Below are 24,365 nucleotides of genomic sequence, written 5' to 3' on the forward strand. Positions count from 1 at the left end.
AAGCATTTATGACTTAAAGGAAGAACACTGCAGGTCCAGAAATCTCCTCCCAGCCTGAGGATGAATTAAAACAGAGCTTGGATCTATCATTTGCTGCTTGGCACCATGACGTCAGCTCAGGGCTGAACTCTACCTGTGGCTGAGACCTTAAATGAGCTGATGCCAGAAGAGAAAAGCACTTTCTCTTAGGTTTAGCAGCAAGTAGCAGCGTCAACAGAAGCGGCAATGAGACGCTGTGTATTCCTCGCTGTGTTGCTCAGCCTGGTGTTGAGCCTTTCGAAAGGTAAGAAACACTATCTTCTGTTTTGGGATTTGACAGGGCAGCTATTCTGTGGCAGTGAATGGATTGCTTAGTACTTTCAGCAGCTGCTGAGAGACTGGAGGTCAGCGGTGATACACAATTCAGCACATCTAGCTTTTGATTAATTAACGACAAAAAATGTCATTGCAAGCCAACCGTTTTCCTTGTTCACAGAACAATGCAAAATCACTGGTGCTTGTGATTAACCTAATTTAGCCTATTCCAAGAGCAGTTTTCAGGACCTGCACACTAAACCCAGGTAATTCAAGATCTATTACAGTCATAACAAAAGGTGTGACTGTTCCACCCCAGTGCCCAGGGAAAGGACCGCTGCCACTGGCCTTCCGGCCAGAGCGTCCTTAAACAATCAGCCTGGAAAGCAGCGCCGCTTGAGCTGGCTCGCAGAGCATTCTTCCCCTCTTGTTGAAATTAATTAATGGAAACTTCGCCACCAACTTGAGTGGCAGAGAGATTTACCGTGGTCTATTCAAACTGAAGGGCAGGTGCCATTCCTTAAGCCACTTACTACTTTTTCTGGCATTGTGACAAACTTGGTAGTTGTGCGCCAGAGCCTCCGCCCAAACTTGCTTGTCCCCGCTATTCAGTGACAGATACAAGGGAGCGAAGGCATTATCAGAAGTTGATCTAAGGCAACTATATAAAGAGTTTTGTGGAAACTTGAAGCTGTGAGACGTCAGGAACTCCCAGCTAATATGGAGGCAAAGTTATAGAGATAGGATCCAAGTTAAGACCTTCACTGATGCTGTTAAGTTTGCAACTGGTGACAGATGGTTGTGGGTCTCTGTTGACTACTGTGAGTGAACATATGTATTTTCAGCAACTTCTACAACATACTACAGACCAATTTTTAGTTATAAATTGTAAGCATAGAGGTCTTCAAGATTGTCAGTTGGTTTGTTTTCTGTTTAGAGGCTTGTGGGTAACAACAAGATGTGAAAAACCTTGACCCAAGAGCAACTGAAAGCAATGTGAGTCTTTCACTTACTTGAACAGACTTTGCATCAGGATGGGCCTGCCCAGAAACCTTTTTCATTCTAAGCAAACATTGTAAAAGCTTCGCAGGACATGTCTGTTTGAATAGTACTAGCAAAGGCCCTGCCCTACTCAGCAGCCAGATGTCTCTGTTATTCCATAACCTCGTCCGTAACATCCATTTCTTTATCTCCTTAGTAAACGCCTAAGTCTATTAACACATCCTTTTTCCTTAAACAGAAGGTTGGGTCTAAGCAGAGCCATAAAATTGCCACCTTTGCTCAGGTTACCTTTGACAAGCCTGTCATCAAGTTTCAATTGCAGCTCATGTGCTCTGCTGTCACCATGGGTGCGATTCTTCCCCAGTCCAAAGGGTACTCCTGAACAACTGGTTAGACAGAGCCTCTACAAGGCTGACAGTTGTTGTAGGCTAAGGACTAGCTCTGTGAGAGGTTTGAGAAGGCAATCTAAACAATGCTTCAAAACCATGGCCTATGGTCAACATAGATTCATATTATCACGGTTATAGGAAAAATATCAATTTCTTTACATTGGCTGGGAAACAAATAATGCTGCCTACAGGATTTGGTGACAAATAGAGGCAGAAGATTTGGCAGAGAACTGGCACAATTGCTCGTTTCCTCTTCACCTAGAGGAGACTAGATTACTTCAGGCATTGTCTTTTTGATTTGACTTTTCTACGTCAGCTTTATTGATCAGAAGAAAAAAGTTTATAAAATTTGTCATGTTGGATTTTCAAAGCCCTACAAAGACCTTGCAAAGTGGGGTCTCTTTTTCAAATGTCTGTTGAGATTTGCAATATATTTTGACATAACACCCGTAAGAGTGTGTTAGTGCTAAGGATTTTAGCCACAAATATAGTAGTCCTCTAGCTGCATGCTATTAATGGCTTAGATTAAATTATGATTGCAGCAGCATTAACTCAGAGTAAATATACTTATTCCTAACTCATATATTAACTAATTCAGATTAAAGTTAGATCCAAACTAGCCAATTGTCAGTATCACACATTTATCAACAAGGCTGCTTTATTATTTGTTTTCCTTACTTCTAGAGAAAAAAAATCCCTTATATTGGGAGTTAAGAATGACACAGTTTAAATATAAAACAAACATCCTAAAAAATAAATAGATAAAATACTTTCAAAGAGTAAACACAGTAAGAGGTAATGTTGAAACAAAAATGTAAGGAAAATTTTCAACTATTGTCTGGTATTAGCCAGGTTTCTCTCGATTCAGAAAGAATTACAACAAGAAAGAAAAATAATAGCAAAAACTAATATATACTGTCATAACAGCATGGAATTGTAGTCCTGGAAAGAAGTTCTTGATACCACTGATGATAATTTAGAAAAATATGCATTCTTTGAATAAAAATATTCTGCTTTCAACGTCCACTTGAGTTTCTAACAGAATAGGAGAAGGTGTTAACAAAGGTAGTCATTCTTTCACAGCTGCTCTGAAGGAGTCCATGTAGAGTTTTTAATTATGCTTCTACTGAGAGCATCTTCCATAGTTGCAAAATATCTATATGTGTATCTTTTGCAGAGAATATATTTTGTGTGGCTATAGCTGAGGTCTAGAGCAGAATCTGAAAAGTCACTGTGAAATGTTAAATGTGCAGTGGAATGTCATGTATATCTAATTAAAAACAGTGCAACTACAGAGGATGCATGATACAAAAACCACTGATTGTTTAAGGGATGAGAAAAACAAATTCACATAGCAGAGGTAGGAGACAATACCGGCACTAGGTCTGGTAGGAACTAGGAACACAGAGTTCCACCAGCTCTCAGGTAGGAACATTTACGTTAGGAATGGGATGCCCTTCACCCAGCTCTGACAGGCAGCACTGCCCATGTGGAGCTGCCTTGGGCAGGTGGAGGGAGATTTCCAGCAGGGACTCAAGCATGTGCCAGCAACACAGCATGCTGCAGTCACCTATGGAAGAAAGGTGGGAAGGGTACAAAACTTCTCTTGGTGGGAAGGATCTAAATGTCGAGGAGAGAGAGAAGGACTAGGATGGAAAAGAACACATAAGTGAGGCATTGGGTCTGGGGACAGCCCAAATGCAGGGCAAGGCTGCCCAGGGATTTGGCTGCTCAGCCCCACACAGGTCCCTCACTGACCTGCTCAGAAGTTGTCCTGCACACACAGAGTTTCCCCAAACTTTACTAATACACAACCCTAAACTGTGCTACCATCTCCTTTTCTGTCCATCAGCAGAGACCAGTGAAACAACTAGTGGCCCACCTCCAACAACAACTCCAGGAACTACAGGTAAGCAGCAAAAGCCCCCAGTCAGCCCTTTCACAAGATGCATTGGAGTTACTGGGTGCCAGAGAGTGCTGCAGTCCCCACAGCCACGAACAAGTTCCCCTTCCCTGGTTTCAGTGAGTTCCTCTCCCAGGGGAGACAACGGTGCCCAGATAAAGGCTGTGAAAAATATCCAACCTTCCCTCTTTCCCTGCTGGCCCTTGCTGCAAGGGGAAAGTGTTGGGGAAGATTTGGAGCAGTTGCTCTATTTCTGCTTGGTTCCTCTGCCTGCCGCAGCAGTCCTGGGCACAGTGGATCTCTGCAGATGAGGTGCCGAGGAGAAGCCCGTGACTGGGCCCTGCAGGGATTGTTCCTGTGGCTGCTTGGCCCATGGTCAGGGAGTGAGCCGGGGCTCACACCAGCATGGGGCTGAGTGCCAGGGATCATGGTGCTGGGGCCACGGAGCGTTTCCTCCAAGGAAACCTCCATATCCTGCCAAGCTCCCTGTCCCACCATGGTGCTCGGGCGTCTCATCCATATGTGCCAAGGCTATTTCTGGGATCACTGTGAGGAGGGGATGGCTGCCCACCCCCCGCAACCGTTCCTCCAATGTGTGCTTGGACATGCACATCCTTCCTGCCAGCAGCCCACTTTCCCATCACGCCTGCCCACCCTCTGGGAAGACCAGCTGCCTCAGACTTTCCCCCAAATCATCGTGGGGAGAAGGACACTGTGGGGAGCAGAGGGTGTGTGTCTGTACGGAGTGTGATGGCACCCCTTGACCTGCTCTGGCAGCCGGCCTGGCCGTGTGTTGCCGCTTTGGGCGGGCGGTGGGAGCTTTGCTGCAGGGAACCTGTGTGTGCCCGTGGCTGAGACAGCTGTGGTCAGTGAGTGGTGCTGAGCTGGGGGCAATAGAGTGCCTGTGCTGGGCATGAGCTCAAACCCTGGGATGTGGGGGAGACGGAGCCATGGACGTGTCAGGTTAGACAGGCATCTCGGCCAGGGAGAGCCCACGGGCTGGGCAAGGCTGCCCAGGGATTTGGCTGCTCAGCCCCACACAGGTCCCTCACTGACCTGCTCAGAAGTTGTCCTGCACACACAGAGTTTCCCCAGACTTTTCTAATACACAACCCTAAACTGTGCTACCATCTCCTTTTCTGTCCATCAGCAGAGACCAGTGAAACAACTAGTGGCCCACCTCTGACAACAACTCCAGGAACTACAGGTAAGCAGCAAAAGCCCCCAGTCAGCCCTTTCACAAGATGCATTGGAGTTACTGGGTGCCAGAGAGTGCTGCAGTCCCCACAGCCAGGAACAAGTTCCCCTTCCCTGGTTTCAGTGAGTTCCTTTCCCAGGGGAGACAAAGGTGCCCAGATCAAGGCTGTGAAAAATATCCAACCTTCCCTCTTTCCCTGCTGGCCCTTGCTGCAAGGGGAAAGTGTTGGGGAAGATTTGGAGCAGTTGCTCTATTTCTGCTTGGTTCCTCTGCCTGCCGCAGCAGTCCTGGGCACAGTGGATCTCTGCAGATGAGGTGCCGAGGAGAAGCCCGTGACTGGGCCCTGCAGGGATTGTTCCTGTGGCTGCTTGGCCCATGGTCAGGGAGTGAGCCGGGGCTCACACCAGCATGGGGCTGAGTGCCAGGGATCATGGTGCTGGGGCCACGGAGCGTTTCCTCCAAGGAAACCTCCGTACCCTGCCAAGCTCCCTGTCCCACCATGGTGCTCGGGCGTCTCATCCATATGTGCCAAGGCTATTTCTGGGATCACTGTGAGGAGGGGATGGCTGCCCACCCCCCGCAACCGTTCCTCCAATGTGTGCTTGGACATGCACATCCTTCCTGCCAGCAGCCCACTTTCCCATCACGCCTGCCCACCCTCTGGGAAGACCAGCTGCCTCAGACTTTCCCCCAAATCATCGTGGGGAGAAGGACACTGTGGAGAGCAGAGGGTGTGTGTCTGTACGGAGTGTGATGGCACCCCTTGACCTGCTCTGGCAGCCGGGCCCGGCCGTGTGTTGCCGCTTTGGGCGGGCGGTGGGAGCTTTGCTGCAGGGAACCTGTGTGTGCCCGTGGCTGAGACAGCTGTGGTCAGTGAGTGGTGCTGAGCTGGGGGCAATAGAGTGCCTGTGCTGGGCATGAGCTCAAACCCTGGGATGTGGGGGAGACGGAGCCATGGACGTGTCAGGTTAGACAGGCATCTCGGCCAGGGAGAGCCCACGGGCTGGGCAAGGCTGCCCAGGGATTTGGCTGCTCAGCCCCACACAGGTCCCTCACTGACCTGCTCAGAAGTTGTCCTGCACACACAGAGTTTCCCCAAACTTTTCTAATACACAACCCTAAACTGTGCTACTGTCTCCTTTTCTGTTCATCAGCAGAGACCAGTGAAACAACTAGTGGCCCACCTCCAACAACAACTCCAGGAACTACAGGTAAGCAGCAAAAGCCCCCAGTCAGCCCCTTCTGGGGACATATTGGAGTTACTGGGTGCCAGAGAGTGCTGCAGTCCCCACAGCCAGGAACAAGTTCCCCTTCCCTGGTTTCAGTGAGTTCCTCTCCAAAGGGAGAAAAAGGTGCCCAGATAAAGGCTGTGAAAAATATCCAACCTTCCCTCTTTCCCTGCTGGCCCTTGCTGCAAGGGGAAAGTGTTGGGGAAGATTTGGAGCAGTTGCTCTATTTCTGCTTGGTTCCTCTGCCTGCCGCAGCAGTCCTGGGCACAGTGGATCTCTGCAGATGAGGTGCCGAGGAGAAGCCCGTGACTGGGCCCTGCAGGGAATGTTCTTGTGGCTGCTTGGCCCATGGTCAGGGAGTGAGCCGGGGCTCACACCAGCATGGGGCTGAGTGCCAGGGATCATGGTGGTGGGGCCATGGAGCGTTTCCTCCAAGGAAACCTCCATACCCTGCCAAGCTCCCTGTCCCACCATGGTGCTCGGGCGTCTCATCCATATGTGCCAAGGCTATTTCTGGGATCACTGTGAGGAGGGGATGGCTGCCCACCCCCCGCAACCGTTCCTCCAATGTGTGCTTGGACATGCACATCCTTCCTGCCAGCAGCCCACTTTCCCATCACGCCTGCCCACCCTCTGGGAAGACCAGCTGCCTCAGACTTTCCGCCAAATCATCGTGGGGAGAAGGACACTGTGGAGAGCAGAGGGTGTGTGTCTGTACGGAGTGTGATGGCACCCCTTGACCTGCTCTGGCAGCCGGGCCCGGCCGTGTGTTGCTGCTTTGGGCGGGCGGTGGGAGCTTTGCTGCAGGGAACCTGTGTGTGCCCGTGGCTGAGACAGCTGTGGTCAGTGAGTGGTGCTGAGCTGGGGGCAATAGAGTGCCCGTGCTGGGCATGAGCTCAAGCCCTGGGATCTGGGGGAGACGGAGCCATGGACGTGTCAGGTTAGACAGGCATCTCGGCCAGGGAGAGCCCACGGGCTGGGCAAGGCTGCCCAGGGATTTGACTGCTCAGTCCCACACAGGTCCCTCACTGACCTGCTCAGAAGTTGTCCTGCACACACAGAGTTTCCCCAGACCTTTCTAATACACAACCCTAAACTGTGCTACTGTCTCCTTTTCTGTCCATCAGCAGAGACCATTGAAACAACTAGTGGCCCACCTCTGACAACAACTCCAGGAACTACAGGTAAGCAGCAAAAGCCCCCAGTCAGCCCTTTCACAAGATGCATTGGAGTTACTGGGTGCCAGAGAGTGCTGCAGTCCCCACAGCCAGGAACAAGTTCCCCTTCCCTGGTTTCAGTGAGTTCCTTTCCCAGGGGAGACAAAGGTGCCCAGATCAAGGCTGTGAAAAATATCCAACCTTCCCTCTTTCCCTGCTGGCCCTTGCTGCAAGGGGAAAGTGTTGGGGAAGATTTGGAGCAGTTGCTCTATTTCTGCTTGGTTCCTCTGCCTGCCGCAGCAGTCCTGGGCACAGTGGATCTCTGCAGATGAGGTGCCGAGGAGAAGCCCGTGACTGGGCCCTGCAGGGATTGTTGCTGTGGCTGCTTGGCCCATGGTCAGGGAGTGAGCCGGGGCTCACACCAGCATGGGGCTGAGTGCCAGGGATCATGGTGGTGGGGCCATGGAGCGTTTCCTCCAAGGAAACCTCCATACCCTGCCAAGCTCCCTGTCCCACCATGGTGCTCGGGCGTCTCATCCATATGTGCCAAGGCTATTTCTGGGATCACTGTGAGGAGGGGATGGCTGCCCACCCCCCGCAACCATTCCTCCAATGTGTGCTTGGACATGCACAGCCCACTTTCCCATCACGCCTGCCCACCCTCTGGGAAGACCAGCTGCCTCAGACTTTCCGCCAAATCATCGTGGGGAGAAGGACACTGTGGGGAGCAGAGGGTGTGTGTCTGTACGGAGTGTGATGGCACCCCTTGACCTGCTCTGGCAGCCGGGCCCGGCCGTGTGTTGCCGCTTTGGGCGGGCGGTGGGAGCTTTGCTGCAGGGAACCTGTGTGTGCCCGTGGCTGAGACAGCTGTGGTCAGTGAGTGGTGCTGAGCTGGGGGCAATAGACTGCCTGTGCTGGGCATGAGCTCAAACCCTGGGATCTGGGGGAGACGGAGCCATGGACGTGTCAGGTTAGACAGGCATCTCGGCCAGGGAGAGCCCACGGGCTGGGCAAGGCTGCCCAGGGATTTGGCTGCTCAGCCCCACACAGGTCCCTCACTGACCTGCTCAGAGGTTGTCCTGCACACACAGAGTTTCCCCAGACTTTTCTAATACACAACCCTAAACTGTGCTACTGTCTCCTTTTCTGTTCATCAGCAGACATCACCGAAACAACTAGTGGCCCACCTCCAACAACAACTCCAGGAACTACAGGTAAGCAGCAAAAGCCCCCAGTCAGCCCTTTCACAAGATGCATTGGAGTTACTGGGTGCCAGAGAGTGCTGCAGTCCCCACAGGCAGGGACAAATTCCTATGGAGTTCAGTGACATAAAGCAGGTAGAGTGAATAGCAGAATTTAGTGACTTGGAAGAGAACTGTAATTACCATCCTATTTCGAATTTATATTGACATACAACTTTTAATTTTTTATAATCCAATAAATTATGTATAGATTTAAAATGCATATTCTAATCCTTACAGAATATTTAATTACTTTCATAACGTGTAACTGTCATTATTTTAGGCAAAGAGCATACCCTATAAAAAATGAAATTTAAAATATGTTTGAGATTATTCTAATGTCCTACTGTTCTCTAAATTTCTTTCCTTTAGTGGCTTTGCTCTCACATCTTTCTAAGAGTTTTCTTTTTCTTATTGCTGTGCATGCTTCCAGGCTAGCCTCTCACAGGATGATTTTCAAGGAAGGATTAGCTGCAAATTTTCCTGTAGTGTTATTAGTCTTCCAAGTGTTTAAATATGTTGGAGTTGAAGGGGACTTGGGTTGGATCAGGACAGAGGCATAAGCCACAGGATGCTCTGGAAACACTGAAGATGCTGTCAGGGCTGAAACAAGAACCTTGCCCTCCTCTTGGGGTAGCAATGACTACCTTGGCATTAGGGGAGAGGGAGAGGTGTATGGAGTCTGTAGATCTTTTGGACATAGAAAATTTGAAGGTAGTGGGCAAAATATGTGGAGAGAAAGGTTACCAGAGAAGAAATACCACAGGCAGGCGTGCAGGGTAAATCACACTGAGCAACGGGTGCAGGAAATAAGGACAAGGCAGTGGCGAGAGTACAGGCTGAGGTAGAAGCAGGTTTGGGAAAGTTTTTGAGGCATCATACCATGCTGCCTTCAGTGGCCTCGGTGTAACCAAGGCACTAACAGGGCTGGCATATTATCTTCCCTTTTCCAGAAATGAACACAACAGGTCCTGCAAGTAAGTAGAAGGTAGCAGCCAGCACAAATCCATGAAGTTTAACTGCTGTAGAAGTATTTTATTGTGGCCAGTTAATATAGTTATTCATATTATGGTGACAGCAGCTATAAACCCTGCAACAAATTCCTTAGTAGCATATTCTGATATCTATTGAGGAATATACACTGTGATGATTAACTTGGGAACCTTGATTTTATTAATGTGTCTGCAGTAAAGTACCCTATCTTGACACTATATTATAACAAGGCAAATGCATACTGGTGCAGTATTAAAGACACACAGGCCATTATAGTCTGCCTTTTTCTAACTTGGTCAATGATTTTGGCAAACCTCAGTTAGCTTTTTGTTTGTTTTGTGTTTAGTTGTATTAAGTAGAGTTAAATTATGAATGCTCAGTGTGACAGATAATGAATTTCAGCCTTACTCTGTGTCTTCACTGTGATATCCTGCTGGATTGTGTAGGGAAAACATTTACTATACAGACATTAAACAAGCAAGGCATAGTCACATACTCTTTAATTGCATCTATACTCTATAAAACATACCTGGTAATTTCCTTTAGTAGAAGTATATATGAGTTATTTATATATGAACTACTTTATATATGAACTGGCTATTGCAATTTCATAGAAATCCTGATGTCAATATCTTTCACCTTAGTATCAGTGGAACTGTGCAACCCAGACCCTTGTGGAAAAAAGTTGGCCACATGTGTTCCTTTAAATAGCACTTATACCTGCCTGTGCCAATATGGATTCTACTATAGCAACGAGGATTGTCATAAAGGTGAGTTGCAGAAGGGCAATCTATAATTTTAGTTACTTCACAGATAACTGCTCAGGTGAATTTTTCTTCCCATATCCCTTGTTCTCATGTTATAACTGAAAACATAATCAGTCTGGGAAAGGGACTGCTGAATAATGCCTTACTTTGCAGACAGCCACTGCTACAATGACCTAGATTGTTATCTCACAAAACAGTAACAGCCAAGGAGGTTAATGTGCTAGGAAAAGAAGGTGCATTCTCTGTCAGGGGTGCTGGAGATTAAACTAGTGAAAAGCAGGAAAAAATGCAAGTGTAAACCTGAAACCAATATTAATGGCCAGGATTTAAAGAGGCTCAAACCTGTGAAGACCTCAGAACAACCAGCTTGATATTCCCTTTTGCTAAACACTCATCACAGTTGAAACGCATCTCTAAGATGCTGCTGAAGGCCAAGCATGTGAACAAATGGGGCTTCTTATTTAAGTGCCAGCAAGCAGGATTTTTTAATTTGTTTGTGAGGCTAAAGAAGCAGGTAGACACTGAATTGCTTTCTCAGGTATGGTGAACCCTGTTAGCTGCTTAGTGGCTGCAAATTTGAAGTCCTTAATATAGGTATTTTCTCACTAAATGCTGTAACACCTCAGATGGAGTCCTTTGTTAGCTTCAGGCCATGCTTACAGTTTAACATTATTCAGTTTCGTAGTCTGGCCAGTTTGGTTGAGCCCAGGATTCTGCCTGCTTCCCATGTAGCCAGAGTATGTCCTCCACTGTGGCTGAACTGATTGAGCAAACATTTGTCCACTACTGATTCCTCCAGTATATGAAAAATAGCATTGCCCAGTTTCTGCATTGTATTTCTTCATCTCTGAAGGCTGGAAACTCTAAGGTGAAACCTGACTTACTTGAATGCTTTCTAATTAATTAATAAATATTCTCTGTTTTAATTCCAGGGAAAATATACCCAGGGAGCATTATACTGGAAGTACTATACAGTAATAGTGTTCAAAATGTAAATTCCGTGCAGTATGAAGAGATGTTCCAAAATATAACATCATTTGTGAGTGATGATAGGTTTTTTTTCTATATATTTAATGCTGTCATGAATATCATGCAAACAGAGGGGATACAAGCTGCCTTTAATGTGGAGCCTAGAATAGTTTCACTTGAGAAACCTACTTCTTTCAAATAATGGTTCACACTAGTTCAGACCTATTCATAAAAATACTTAAATTTTAGCCCTGGGATGAGTCCATGTATGGCTTTTGCTGAAGAGAAGGGATGTATGTGAAATAAATAATATCCACATTTTTAGTGCCACTTCTGTTCTGGGAAGTTCTCACATAAATTGCTCCATATCTTTCACCATTCCCTCTCCAGAAACCATGGGGCTGAATGAAGTTTTCCAACCCATTTAGTTTCTGATCTCTGCTGTTTGCTGAGGGCTAAGTAATAGTGGTATGAGTAAAAATGAACATTTTTCTTTTTTAAAAGAAAGCTGTCATTTCCACACAGCACAAACTTTTCAGAATGACTGTCCAGCTGTGTCTACATACCTAAATAACAAGCCTCTTCCATAAGCATACCAGTATCAGTATTTTAATGCTATTAGTGAAATGGATATTACACATTTTCAGCATTCTGTGATTATAGATAAAATCTGGTAATGGATTTCCATGAGAAATAAGGTTAACAGTTTAATTTGTACTACCACGTTGAAACAAGTGGATTTGCTTATGTCACTTTCTAGAAGTAAGGAAGAAGAAGTATGTAACTCAACCAGACAGCTGATCAAAAAACACTCACCAAATGTTAATCAGAATTAATCAAAAATGGTTATCAAATTATTCACGTTATTATATTGCTTCCTATGAATGTTTTATCAGAAAATAACCAAAAATTCTCCCTCCAGAATGTTAAAAAAATATTTTCTTCATTTTTTTTGTCTAACATTTTTTTCCTGACATAGCTACAGAAATGCACGATATGCAGCAGTAGAATAGATATGTAATAGCATGCGGAAGTGAAAATAGCATAGAAAACAATTTTTATTTTCTTACAGAGAAGGATAGTTTATCTTTCATTTCAGTTAGACATTTTATTTTCACACAGTGCCTCCTGCTTGTGTGGCAGTTGGAGGCAGCTAGCTCCACCAGTTGTTCCCTGCTTCACATGGGATGAGGGAGAGAAGTGACTTTTGTATTGACCCCATCCAATCCCCAGTGCTTTCATCAGTGCTGTGCTTCTCCCCACAGAATCAAGCCCTGACAATTTCACTTCACTGCATTTAAGGGCCATGTGGCATCTGTAAGGATGCCTATTTCTCCCTCTTCCTTCTACTTGTACATAGGTTGGTACCGTGGAGATGCCCTTCTAAGTGATGGGTCTGCAAGGGAGTATCTGTCATCATCCAGCCAGTCAACCCTGATTCACTGCCTGACAGTCATTCAACTCATGTCTCTCCATCCCTCCACTGCTCTGCCATATTCCCTGTTCTTTGGCACCACTCCACTGATCCTCTTCTGCTATACCTTGCACGGTGGATGTGACAGACAGCTTGCTTTATTTGTGCCTATAGTAGCATGCTCTGGGTGAAAGCCTCAGTGGTTCATGTGATTTTGGTCTGTATTTCTGCTTGTCTTTAAATTCCATTTCATTTATCTTTTATAGTTCAAGGATGCCTTCAACGATTTATCAGGCTTTGGACAGACTGTCATCGTGAAAATTCAGTAAGTTTGCCAGTTTGATTTTTGCACAGTACATGCTTCCCACATACCCCATCTTAATCTGTTTTCCATGGAGTACTCAGTTCAAGAAAGGATATGAGATGAGTTCACTTCAGTATGCCTTTGGTTAAAGGAGGACATTCTTTTTGTATTTCTAAAGTTTCTAGAACGCTGACCCCATTTTCACCCCATGGATTTCCAATATGTCTGTGAAGTGGGCTGGATGAGACATCTCCGTGGTAGATGTCTCTCTTTTAGCACCATGTAGGATACACCACTGTGCTATAACTAGCAGTCTCTGTGATATCTGCCATGTCTCTGAAATTGTAACAGTTAACTCTGAGGTTCCTATGAACAGATCCAACTTGGAGTCCCAGTTTAATTTAAGAAACACCCTCATTACAGAGGGCCACTGCATCTCATTGTGCACTTGCTGGTCTCTGCTGATGGCAGGGTGAGCAAAGACGTTATTAAATGGGCTGTGGTGACTGTAGCTGTGAGCATAGGTCCTTTGCTGATCTAGGTGGACACTGTAAGATGTTCCTCTCTTCCCATTCCCAACTGTTAAAGGTTACTGTCCCCAGAGCTCTGCCAGCTTCTCTGTGAGTGCTCCCTAATGCACATCAAACAAAACCTGGCATGCTAGCACAACAGCAGTGTAAACCCTTTCAGCGAACCCCATGGATTAAGCAGTTAAGCAGATTGTTGTTCTAGCAGAGTAGTGAGGGCAGTAACTTCCAGCAGAGTGACTGTGACAAACACATAGGGCACAGTAACATCTTAAGGCACTACAGCAATCTACCACTTAAAGGTATTTGTGTGCATTTCCCAGCAGCATGAAGTTCAGCTGAAGAACAGGCTAGTCACTGCTGTTCTCTACCTCACCCCAGGGAGATTGCTGTCCAGCTGAACCCAACCCATACAGCATGCAGTTAACATAGATACCTCTACACTGCAAACAGATCCTTCTGAATTCATTGTGGTCATACCTTGAATTATCCTCACCACATTTCAGGATGGATTCTCCACATCACGGCTGGATGATGCCACAGGCTGATGCAAGCATGTAAAAGTTAGGGTCTAACAGATTAGGCCCTCTACACTGCAATGAGTTTGAGGTTAGCCCAGTAAAAAATTATCAGTTGTGTGCCAGCAGCACAGAAAGGAGTGATATTAGCATCCAATCCAACAGCCTTTGCCTACTGGCTACATATTTACATCTGGATCTACTGGAAAGATGACCATTAATGTATTCCTAAGCAAGACTTGAACTCATTTTCAGGTGTCTTAGCAACTAGCTACATTGTGGGATGAAAGAACCTAGGAGAGAGAGGGAGGTTTGGCAGAAATCTTCTCTTGTTTTTTCATCTAGCTTGCTATCCATATGGATTATAGGAAACTTTAAAATGTTGATGTCTGTACTTTTCAGACCTCTGAAAGAAAACAGAGCTGCTCCTTCAACTAATGTAACAGTGATAAACCTGTTTATGGAGAACTCAACTGTAAACAAAGACATAGTTAGTTCTGCAATAAGTAACGCAATAAAAGATTCATCCTATGTCTCTCTGTACAGAGGTATGTAATTCATTACTGTGGAATTAAATAATCAGTAGAAACAGAAGTTACTACCTTCAAAGCTGGTTAGAACATTTCTGTGTGCAGCAAAGTCCATCAGAGCATAAGCCTTGTTGATTTTAAGGAGCTGAATGTTCAATATTAGGTAATTTTGAAGACTCAAGCATTCAGCGCTGGGCTTTTTTGTCTTATTAAGGCTTTCTACTTCCTGTGTAAAGTAGATAAGGAAAATGTGTATTCCCAACTAAGCAATGGCATGTCGATTTTAACCTGCTGAGTGTTAAGTGGATGGAAAAATCAGGATGAAATATATACAGACATATATTTTACTTCCGAGAATAAGAAGTATTTGACTGGCTAAATAGGATGAAACTCTCTTTAGACTACTTCTTCCATAATTAACCATGGTGATTGAAATGAAACCTCACTGATTTGCTACTGATTAGCCAATGAGCTAAGTGATTCTTTGGTCTAAAGCAATAAAGCCTTGCATTACTAAAAATGTAATACTTGGAGAATGATTTTCTAAATAAAATGTGGATTTTTTTTTTTTTTAATTTGTTTGTATTTTGAAATTGGCTTTCATGAAAGGCATAGCTAATAATTAAAGGAGTCCATTTCATGGCTTATAGCCTGAGTTTGGTCTTTGAAGGTGACTGCATCATCCTCAGCCATGGTATTTCTTGTGTGCTGGTCCTAAACATGAGCGGCAAATAGAAAAAAACCTGAGAGCTCACAAAGCACCAGCACAATCACATTCCTCCACTGCATGCCACCCACTGAAGTCTGTGAACCATTCCCATCACTGGGACATGGATCTAAAGAGCAACATGCTGGGCAAACAGCATACTAATATTGCTTGTGAAATGAGCTGCATGCCCATAAATATTTATATCTATGTGGAACTGTATGGGATCTGGGCCACACAGTTCAACTGTAGAAAAAAAAATAAGGGAATAGTGCTGGGGGTTTTCTACAGTTTTGTATTGTTTTGTTTTGTTTTGTTTTTTAAGGTGAGTCAGAGGGTCAGTGTTTAGAATATGAACTTATGGGTAGAATTTCCCTCTTCATGGACTGGAGGGCAGGAATGTTTGGAGACAGTTGGAGGAGGCTGAAAAACAGAAGGTCAGAAAATGTGATGGAAACAGGACCTTAAATGGTAAAGAGCAAGGGAAAATAAAGGGCTAGTCCAAATGCCTGCAGTATTGATATCCCAAAAAAAAAGGACTTACAAGTGTTTTTTTCAGAATTGCTAAATAATTGGTTCATGATTTACTGAGCAAGTGTACTGCTTTCTATGAAATTATATTATTAGTACTCAGGTTTGATTCCTGATTATTTCTTTTTTAAAGCTACAACCTATTGTGCTGCTTTTAATTGTGATGATCAAACCACAGACTGCACAGAACATATGTTTCCAAAATGTGAATGCAAAAATGGCTTTGAAAAGACAGAATGGGATGATCGTTCTTGTTCAGGTAAGCAACTTGCTACCAGGCTAACCTGGGTATTGCCTGTCTCAGTCCATTTTTTTAAAAGGGTGCTCTGCAAATGTGCTGACCTCTAAAAAACAGGGAATGTGTGTCTTATTAAGAAAGCCATAGAAACACACTTACATTTCACTTTAAATATACCCACAATTCTATTCTGGTAGAATAAACTACTAAAGCTGGAGAAAATTATCACTGAAACCAGTGAGCGGGCAACTCTTTAAATGCATTGTTAAACTCTTGGCAAGAATTGAAACCTAAATAGGTAGAGGATGGAACAAACTGAATCCTATACTGACAGTCTTCTCTGCTATGACATGTTTTGGGAATAAATTCTATATGCTACCTGGAGACAGCTATGGGGATGATGAGAGAAGTGGAATTCTCATGATGCACTACATCAATCTGTTAAAGCTCTGTCCTTTGTTGGTAGTTCTAGGATTGCATTACCTGTGTTTAGGCAGGTTTTTGTGGGAAGAATGATTTATGTGATTATTAGGAACTGTTAGTTTTTGAGGTTTATTTGCTCACTGGCTTTGAATCTTTTAATGAGTACTATGTTTATATTTTTAGCTATCCTCCACAGCCTTGAGATGTACATTATTTTCTTCTTATGAGAACTAAAAATTTTCCACTACAGAAAAAAAGTCTAAGATATGAGATTTTAAGAAAAACAACAATTATTGCAAGCACTCATGATAAAATCACAAAGCTAGCTACAATAAAGGCCCGTGAGATGTGATCCAGTGTGGGCCTTTGTGGCCCCTAACCTGCCTAAATCTGATCCAGTTTTAGATCAGTTGCAATACAAATCACCTGCTGTGAGATCAGACTGTAGGTCATTGCTTGCCTATGTAAGATGCAGCCTAGCCAAATTTCCATTCTGATGAAGCTGTATGGTTTTAAACAAAGACTATTAACTTCTGGTTTTGTGCTTTTGTATTTTGGTTTCTGTTCTATACTGGTATAGACCTAAAAAAGCCATTCTGTTGCTCTGTAGCACAAGGTTGTGTGTGTTTACAGGGCAATTAAAAAAAAAAAAAAAAAAGAAAAAATAAAAAGGAGGGGGGATTTTCTCTAATGTTGATTTTTTGGGGGCTATCTTCAATTCACTCTGTATTTTTTCCCTCTGAAAATCCAGATTGCAGTAAAGACTGTTCTGCAGCGGAAAACAAGTACTGTGCAAAAGAAAAAGGGGTTCCAATATGCAAATGCATGTCTAACTTTGAAAAGAAGAATGAAAAATGTGTAGCGTGAGTACTCGGCTTTTTCTTGTGTTCCTGTGTTCTAGGCAAAGATAGGGGAGCAGAACATGAAGTCACCCTCAGCCTAGAAGACCAGGCTGCAGCTATGTGAATCAGAGAAGTGCCTGAGGTGGTTAGCAGGTGAACACATTCCTGTGGTGTCACAAATTATGGCATTTTAACTGCTTGGCATTAGTCATTGGTGTGCACTCACAATACCTCAGAGCAAAGTCAAGAATATCCAAGGTCATCTGTGAGTCAGTGAAGAGGATAAACTACTTCATGCTTATTTTGTGGGTTGCCCACATAAACATAAACTCTTCTTTCAGAATAATTGAGCCACGGGAACTGGTATGCTGAAGCATTTAGTAAGCGACAAGCATTAGAGCAAGACTTGCCTCAAATCCCTGGAAAATTTCCACTGATATCAGTGGGGACTCTAGTTTCCTGATAACTTTCAGACCTCCAGTATTTTGTCTTGCTGTCCTCGCTGCACTTATTTCTGTCAGCTCAGGATCAGAACCAGCAGTGTTGCTTGCTGGTGAAGCTGAGCAAGTGACTGGTTGTGCACTGCTCCTGTGGATAAGCAGAGGGACCTTACACCCCATATCCATTAATTCAGCTGTTTTTGTAGTTATTGCTGCTACACACTGAACACTTCTTACTGTAAAATCGATATATTTTAAATAGAATAAACTGGTATGGGAAGAAGACAAAGAGCTGCCAGTCCTTATACACCTTAAACTGAGGCTTTTGATAGACAGCAGGTAGCAATTCCAAGAGGCTCAGAAGTGTAGAGCTTAATTTTTTGAGAAATTAAGAAACCCTTTTAACATTTTTCAGGCTGAGAACCTGAAACTCTGAGCGCACAGCTCGCCAACCATTCTGAAAATCTCAGATTCTTTTACTCTAACAATTAAACAAAAGAATTCAATATCAAGATAACACTAAAGAGAAAATCTGTAGTGAGCTCATTTTGCTGAGAAATTGCTGACAAAAGGTGGAAATATACTATTGTTTTGTGATCATCTGCTTAATGACATTACCTTTCTTTTCTTTCTTTCTGCTTTTTTATTTTTTCCCTCATGTAGCTGTTCAGTGGGCTATGCTGGGGAGAACTGTGAGAACAGTAAGTACAAGAATTTCTGATTTTTAATTATAGCATAGAAAAATACCTGGTAATGTTTAATCTTCCTGAGATAACAAAAATAACAAGTAGTAGGCTTTAGATGTGCCACCATCCTGTATTGATAGCAGGCAAATGTTAGAAAAAAATGAGTGAAATTCAACTGTTGGCCTAGAAGGAAAAACCCTCCTTAAAACTCATGTTCAGACAATAGAATTTCCTCTAATGAACTCTACATTAAGCCCAGTAGTTTTTAGTCAAACACAGGTTATTTGACATAAAAGCATTTAGTCCTCATCTAAAGACATGCAGTGCTGAGCTCAGGACCACTAATGGATTAGTTTCTCCTGTAATTAATATTAATATTAATTAAATATTAAAATGCCAGCAAATTACTCTCATTTGAAATGTTTCTGCTTTAATATCCAACTACTGGTTCTTGTTTGTGTTTTACCTTGCAAGCACTGCATAGTATCTAGTATTCTATACTAGTGAAGAGATGATGGCCCAGACTGTGCTATCCCATAATTGTAATCATCTGGACAAGCTAACTAGAGGGGCCTTCCAAAGCTTTTTCCCTTTGCTGAGTCAGTTTTGCAGCTGTTTGCTACACTGTCTCCAGTGTCCACCATCATACAGATTAGGAGAGGACATTTTTCATGCCTTTTAATGTTTGCATGTGCCTAAACTCAGAACATCTAATACAGTCAAAGGCAGGTTGAAAAACAAACAGTTATGGTTCTTTACTTCTCTCAACTCCTTTGCCTTTATTTGAGCAAAAGTTATATCCTCACATGGCCCTTTGGGATCTCACACTGCTTCATTCTTAAACTTATACATGTTTAACGTGCCTGTGTCTGCATCTATGACATCTTCAAGGGTTTTATTTTGTTTTTTCCTAAATTTTGGAGATTGGCTAATGGTAGTTATAGCGCAGCACAGTGAATCTTGCCAGGTGTAAATGTTTGACAAGAATGGTATTTTTCATCGTATGGATCATATTTTTCTAGAGAAAGTTCTGGGAATTTTAAGGCCTTTTTCATAAAGCAAAAGAAAATGCTAAATCGGCACAAAATCAACACACTGTGAATTTAAATACAGATTTGGGACCTACTAATAATAAACTCCAAGAATAGCCTCATCTTCTCCATATGGCACTTGGTGGGTACTGATGTAAGAAGTTTGGTGAGCAATAGCCAAAGATATTTCACACATGTGTTTAGCATAATGTTCTTTCAAGAAATCATATTCCCTGTTGTCTCGATATATGCTGCTATGACTAAAAGTGCTGGATGGTTCTGCTGGTAATGGCGCCACTTGTGGTTTCATTTTGTGTATCTCCAGTACAGACATTCAGTGTATTAAAAGGCAGACTCATAAATCCAGACTGGGATCTTCAAGTAGGTACCACCAGTAAGGTTGGGTAGCTCAAAAGGCTGTCTTAGTTTTCACATACTTATCTTGAAATTATGCCCTGCAGGACACAATTCTCCTTTTATTTTTTTTTTTCCTTACCATGGCTACACAGAGCTAAGACTAGGTTTTGGTAGTAATTTCATTCACAGTTGAAGGAATACATACAGAATCCATGTGTTCCTCCTTAGTCATGCTGGTTCTGCAGCAAGACCAGTGAGAATGAATTTTCCTTGACAAACATTTATTCAGATAGGGGATATTTACGCAGTGTTCATAGTGCCACATAGTAGACACTTCAAATCAGTGTGCCTTATGTGCCTAGGGCATGGGAAGAGCCTATTTGACACCTAACCATATATTTTAACATCAGTACTAGTTTAAGCAACTCCTGCACCTTCCCAGTTGTTCCTGTCCTTCGTCTATGACTATGTGTGAAGCCATTCAGTGCATGGCACTAGGAACATAAGGTGGGATCAAAATAGCCATCCAGAAGAAGTGGTCTTTAACGCAGATGAGTTCCTTAATTTACAGCTTTCTGTGTCCACAGACAGTTGTACTGAGACAGCACCAGGACCCTGGAAATGAATAACATCTTTATTTCTCTGTCTCTCTGCCTCTCTCTCTCTGTCTCTCTCTCTCTCTATCTCTCTCTTTCTCTCTCTCTCTCTTTTGCTCGTTCATTCTTTCTCTTGTGGACACTCTTTCTCACTCTCTCCTCTCTCTCTTTTTCACTCTCTCTTTTTTTTGCTCTCTTTCTCTCTCTCTTTCCCTCTCTCTCTTCCTCTCTTTCTCTCCTTCTTTCATAGTAAGAGGAAAGCAACAGGACTTGGTTCTCAATATTTACCACAAGTTTTCATTTGATGTTTCTTGTTTGTGATTTGTTGTTTTTTTGTTTTGTTTTGTTTTGTTTTGTTTTGTTTTGTTTTGTTTTGTTTTGTTTTGTTTTGTTTTGTTTTGTTTTGTTTTCCAGATAGAGAACTCATTCTGATAATAGTGGGTACAGTGTTTGGAGCCATTATCCTGAGCTTAGTGATAGCAGTCTCTGTTGTTTCAGTAAGGTAAGAGTATTTCTCACAGTTGAGTAGAAGCTGGATTGCTGCAGGTTCGTAGAGAACTAAGCAGAAATTCAGAGAGGAGCAGGGCTGCGAATGTGGTTGCATGCCTAGCTGGGTAGACAAGTTCATTTAAGTCATATAGTCATTAGAATTTGGTTTTGCCTGTGTGATCTTCCCAGAAGTATTTATACTCTTGCTGTGAATCTAACTGTGAAAGCTTCAGACAAGTCTTCAAAATACACACATGACCCAGTAATCCTAATCCTGCTCTAGCCAGTACTGATATGGCATCTGGATGAGGTAGATGAAGAATGCAGGTATCAGAAGACACTGTGGCCCAAATTTAGACCCTCTGCAGCTTTCCCTGCTAGCTCTTCAGGTCAAGATCTGGTATGCCCCTTTCAGATCAATACAGGTGGCATTTCCAGCCAAGCATCTCTTTAAAGCTTGCTATACCTGGTGTACTGGCAAATTCCCAACTGCAGCTGCAGCTCCTCGCTTCTCTCCACACAATAAATATAGAAACACTCAAGCAGCTCCTCTGCCTTTGCTCTCAGTGCTGTCCAGGTACAGATGCCTACAAGACGGCCCAAAAAGGCACAGCCTGCCAGCAGGTGCACAAACTGGTGCTGAGTGTGTGTGAGATGTATGGACTTGAGATCACAGACAATTCAAGTGTATCATTTGAGTGTCCAGCTTTGTCTGCAGTCATGAGGGCAACTTTTTTTAGCTGGTCCTAATGAATGTCTCATTCCTTCCCCTGAATAGTCAATTAGAGCTAGTAATGGTTGAGGAAACTCCTTCACTCTAGGAACTAGTTGAAAGAGGCCAAAGTCCCCCTCTGTCTTTCCTAATAGCTGAGCCCTATCTGTGATAAGAAATGTCAAACTTTGTCCTCTATCATTGATAACAAGGGATTTACAACAGGTATGCTAGAAAAATCTGTTGCATGTTTCAGAATAGCACTGAGCTTTCATAATAAAGTGGGATTGGACAACTCAATAAACTGAATTTACTTATTAAGTAAGGCACAATAAAAGGTCTGTTAAAACCTCCTTTGTTCTTTCATTTCCTCTGAAGAGCCAAACACAAACATGATCCAGAGAAGAAGAGCCTGATAAAACCGGGTTATTCCAACCCAAATACTTCTGATGATAGACAGACCACGATGTTCCCCAGAGTCCAGACCACTTCTGGCCATGCAAACCCAGGATATCAGCCAAACAACCCATATGAGATGCGTTCCGCAAATAGAGGTCGTTTTCCAGAGAGGGATTATGATGATTTGGTAAGTGTTTCCCACAGACCTATGGGAAATGTGTTCCTGAACTGTAGTGTTGTAGACTACAGACACTGTTGGAACCTAAACTCCACTCTGTCCATCCTCCTTTGATCTAGAAAGCCAAAGTGGTATAAACAACTGTAGCTGCTACTGAAAAATGTTAACTTAATATAGAGACCAGCACTCATCTTATAAAGACCTTTCTAAAGCTCCAGTAGTCATCCGTGAGTTGCAGGAGGGGTATGTGAAATGAAAGGGTAAAAGCAACAGTTTGGCTGCCCAGCGGTCTGCTGTGTCAGAGGATATTTGTCTTCATCGACTGAACACATCCTTCAGCACAAGCGTGCCTGCAAGCATCACAGGCCGTGACAACCTGTGCTTCTTTTAAGCCAGCTGCAGTGTTTATAGGTGCTGCAGTGGCATTTCCTGGTTGCAGCCTCATGCAAGACTCACAGTCATTTTAAGCTGGCACAACTTCCCAGGGGGTTGGGGTCCTCCCACCCACTCTGCCACTGCCTGGTTCACGCGAGAGCCTCTGCAGTTGCTGCAGCATTGTGAAGGGGTAACGTGTCACGAAAAAGCCAGCACAGCTTTTGCACTGATACAGCCCAGGGGACCCTGTTCAGCAGAGACGTGTCATTAGCTGGAAGGTGTGTTCTGAAAAAACTGCCTGTTTTATCCTTGAACTCTGCAAGGGAGCTGCAAAGGAAGCAGGCGCTTGAGAAGTGCTGTGCTGTCATATGATTAATTTGCTCTGTTCTGCATGCATCCAGTAAATAGGAAGCACATTGTCCATTCAAATCTTGTTTAAATGACAATTTAGCTCCACCTCTGTGGTGCAAAAAACTACTCCTGTTTAGTGAAGAAAATCTGTTTAATCATAATACATTTATGTGTTTTGCAGAACTGAGGCGTAAACCGTGATAGAAGCAACACAGAAACCTGATGCTTAAAAAAACCCCCCTCTTTTCAAAAGCTGCCAATTAAGAGAAGAAAAACATCTATTTAGTTAGTTGATTGATCAGAAACACATGGATTTTGGCATTTCTAACTTTCCAAAGATGTCAACTTTTCACTGATGAAAATCTGCCTGTTTGGTTTTCCTTGAGGGCTGCTATGTCACAGAGAGAGGGCTGCTATGTGCAGTGTGCTACATGGTGAACTGTTCCGAGGAAGGAGCTTTCTGACCCAGAGCTACTCTTTATTTCTTCTCTTTTCTTGTTCAAATTCTCTGTAGTATGAAATATCACGGGAGCCTGAGGGCTTTAGGATGCAAAGCAGATACTAAGAGACCAGAGCAGTGGAAGGATGGACGGCCACCGTGACAGTGGGTCAGACCAAGGAGTGTCACAGCCTCTCACCAATGCAGTTACTTCAGCAGAGGAAACAAAAAAGTCCATAACCCCAGATTCTCTGAAGATTTTCTAAAGGAAGATGCAAGCTTGAAAGAGATCATGGAGGGTAGGGAGAAGAGAACTTTTAAAAGAACTAATGGCCTCCAATAAACATTGGACTTCTTTCAGGAGGCCAGTACATTGGCAGGAGAGTGGGTGTAGACAAGATACCAGGATTTAAACCCTGCTGCTTTCAGTTCTTCTGGAAGATGGTCCAGGCAATATGTATGATGCTGAAAAATATTGGCACCCAGAGCTTTGCCTGTATTTGTGCTCACTCCATTTCAGCTACAGGCAGCCTGCATGGCTTTGGGCAGATCAAAACTGTTCTTCATGAGAACCTAAGCTGGTTCTCTTCATTATATCAGATACAGTCTTTTTTCCCTCCTCAGCACCCCCAGTATTTCCTACCTGAAAGCATTCTGTTCAAATCTCTGCTGACATGCGTTGTGTGAGACAATGGTACTTGTCTGACCTTTTATACAGCCTTCCTTCCCAATACAATGACAAGAAACAATATCTTCAAACAAACACTATTGTTCTTCACCTTGCACAACTATATTGATTTTACATTCTCAGCTCCTGTGGAAAGTGTTAGTATTTTTTTTTCTCTTGCACTCTATGTTCTGATTGAATGAGCTTAAGGTTGGGGGTTTTTTTCACTTCTTACATACACTCAATAAATCTCTCTGTAAAAGAATCCACATTTTACTGTACTTTACTGAGTGTGCATTATCTGTTGACTAGCATTAACATTTCCTTATATATATAATATATATATGCACAAATATGTACATATATTTATAGGTTAAGTTCATTTAAAGCATCATTTAATTCCATGTTATATTTTGTGTTTTGTTTTTTATATATGCAGATTAACTTTTCCTATTAAACATTATTGTTTC

General features: G+C 43.5%; 1 protein-coding gene across 9 annotated transcripts; it reads left to right on the forward strand.

Moving 5' to 3' along the window:
- Positions 1 to 199: 199 nt before the first annotated feature.
- MUC13 (mucin 13, cell surface associated) lies at positions 200 to 24,327 on the forward strand. 9 transcript variants are annotated; one of them, XM_042784129.1, is made up of 16 exons: positions 200 to 283; positions 3,538 to 3,594; positions 4,739 to 4,795; positions 5,941 to 5,997; positions 7,143 to 7,199; positions 8,330 to 8,386; positions 10,051 to 10,176; positions 11,106 to 11,212; positions 12,823 to 12,881; positions 14,308 to 14,453; positions 15,806 to 15,931; positions 17,085 to 17,196; positions 18,279 to 18,316; positions 20,700 to 20,787; positions 21,865 to 22,072; positions 22,971 to 24,327. In XM_042784129.1, the coding sequence occupies exons 1-16, from the start codon at positions 226 to 228 to the stop codon at positions 22,974 to 22,976; spliced, it is 1,359 nt and encodes a 452-aa protein (XP_042640063.1). In that variant the 5' UTR covers positions 200 to 225; the 3' UTR covers positions 22,977 to 24,327. The 9 variants fall into 9 exon arrangements, with proteins under 9 accessions (XP_042640063.1, XP_042640059.1, XP_042640061.1 ...); XM_042784125.1 differs by having other exon boundaries at positions 23,304 to 24,327; XM_042784127.1 differs by having other exon boundaries at positions 8,333 to 8,386; positions 23,304 to 24,327.
- Positions 24,328 to 24,365: the final 38 nt, after the last annotated feature.

The sequence above is a fragment of the Tyto alba genome, unplaced genomic scaffold (genome assembly GCF_018691265.1).
Source record: "Tyto alba isolate M040663 unplaced genomic scaffold, T.alba_DEE_v4.0 Super-Scaffold_7, whole genome shotgun sequence".
Taxonomy (NCBI): domain Eukaryota; kingdom Metazoa; phylum Chordata; class Aves; order Strigiformes; family Tytonidae; genus Tyto; species Tyto alba.

What these genes read in the sequence shown, in the direction of transcription:
- MUC13 (XM_042784125.1), top strand. Translation starts at nt 226, where the DNA reads ATGAGACGCTGTGTATTCCTCGCTGTGTTGCTCAGCCTGGTGTTGAGC. An exon ending in AACAACTCCAGGAACTACAG is followed by an intron (nt 5,998 to 7,142) that starts GTAAGCAGCAAA and finishes TCTGTCCATCAG; the next exon opens with CAGAGACCATTGAAACAACT. An exon ending in CTATGTCTCTCTGTACAGAG is followed by an intron (nt 14,454 to 15,805) that starts GTATGTAATTCA and finishes TCTTTTTTAAAG; the next exon opens with CTACAACCTATTGTGCTGCT.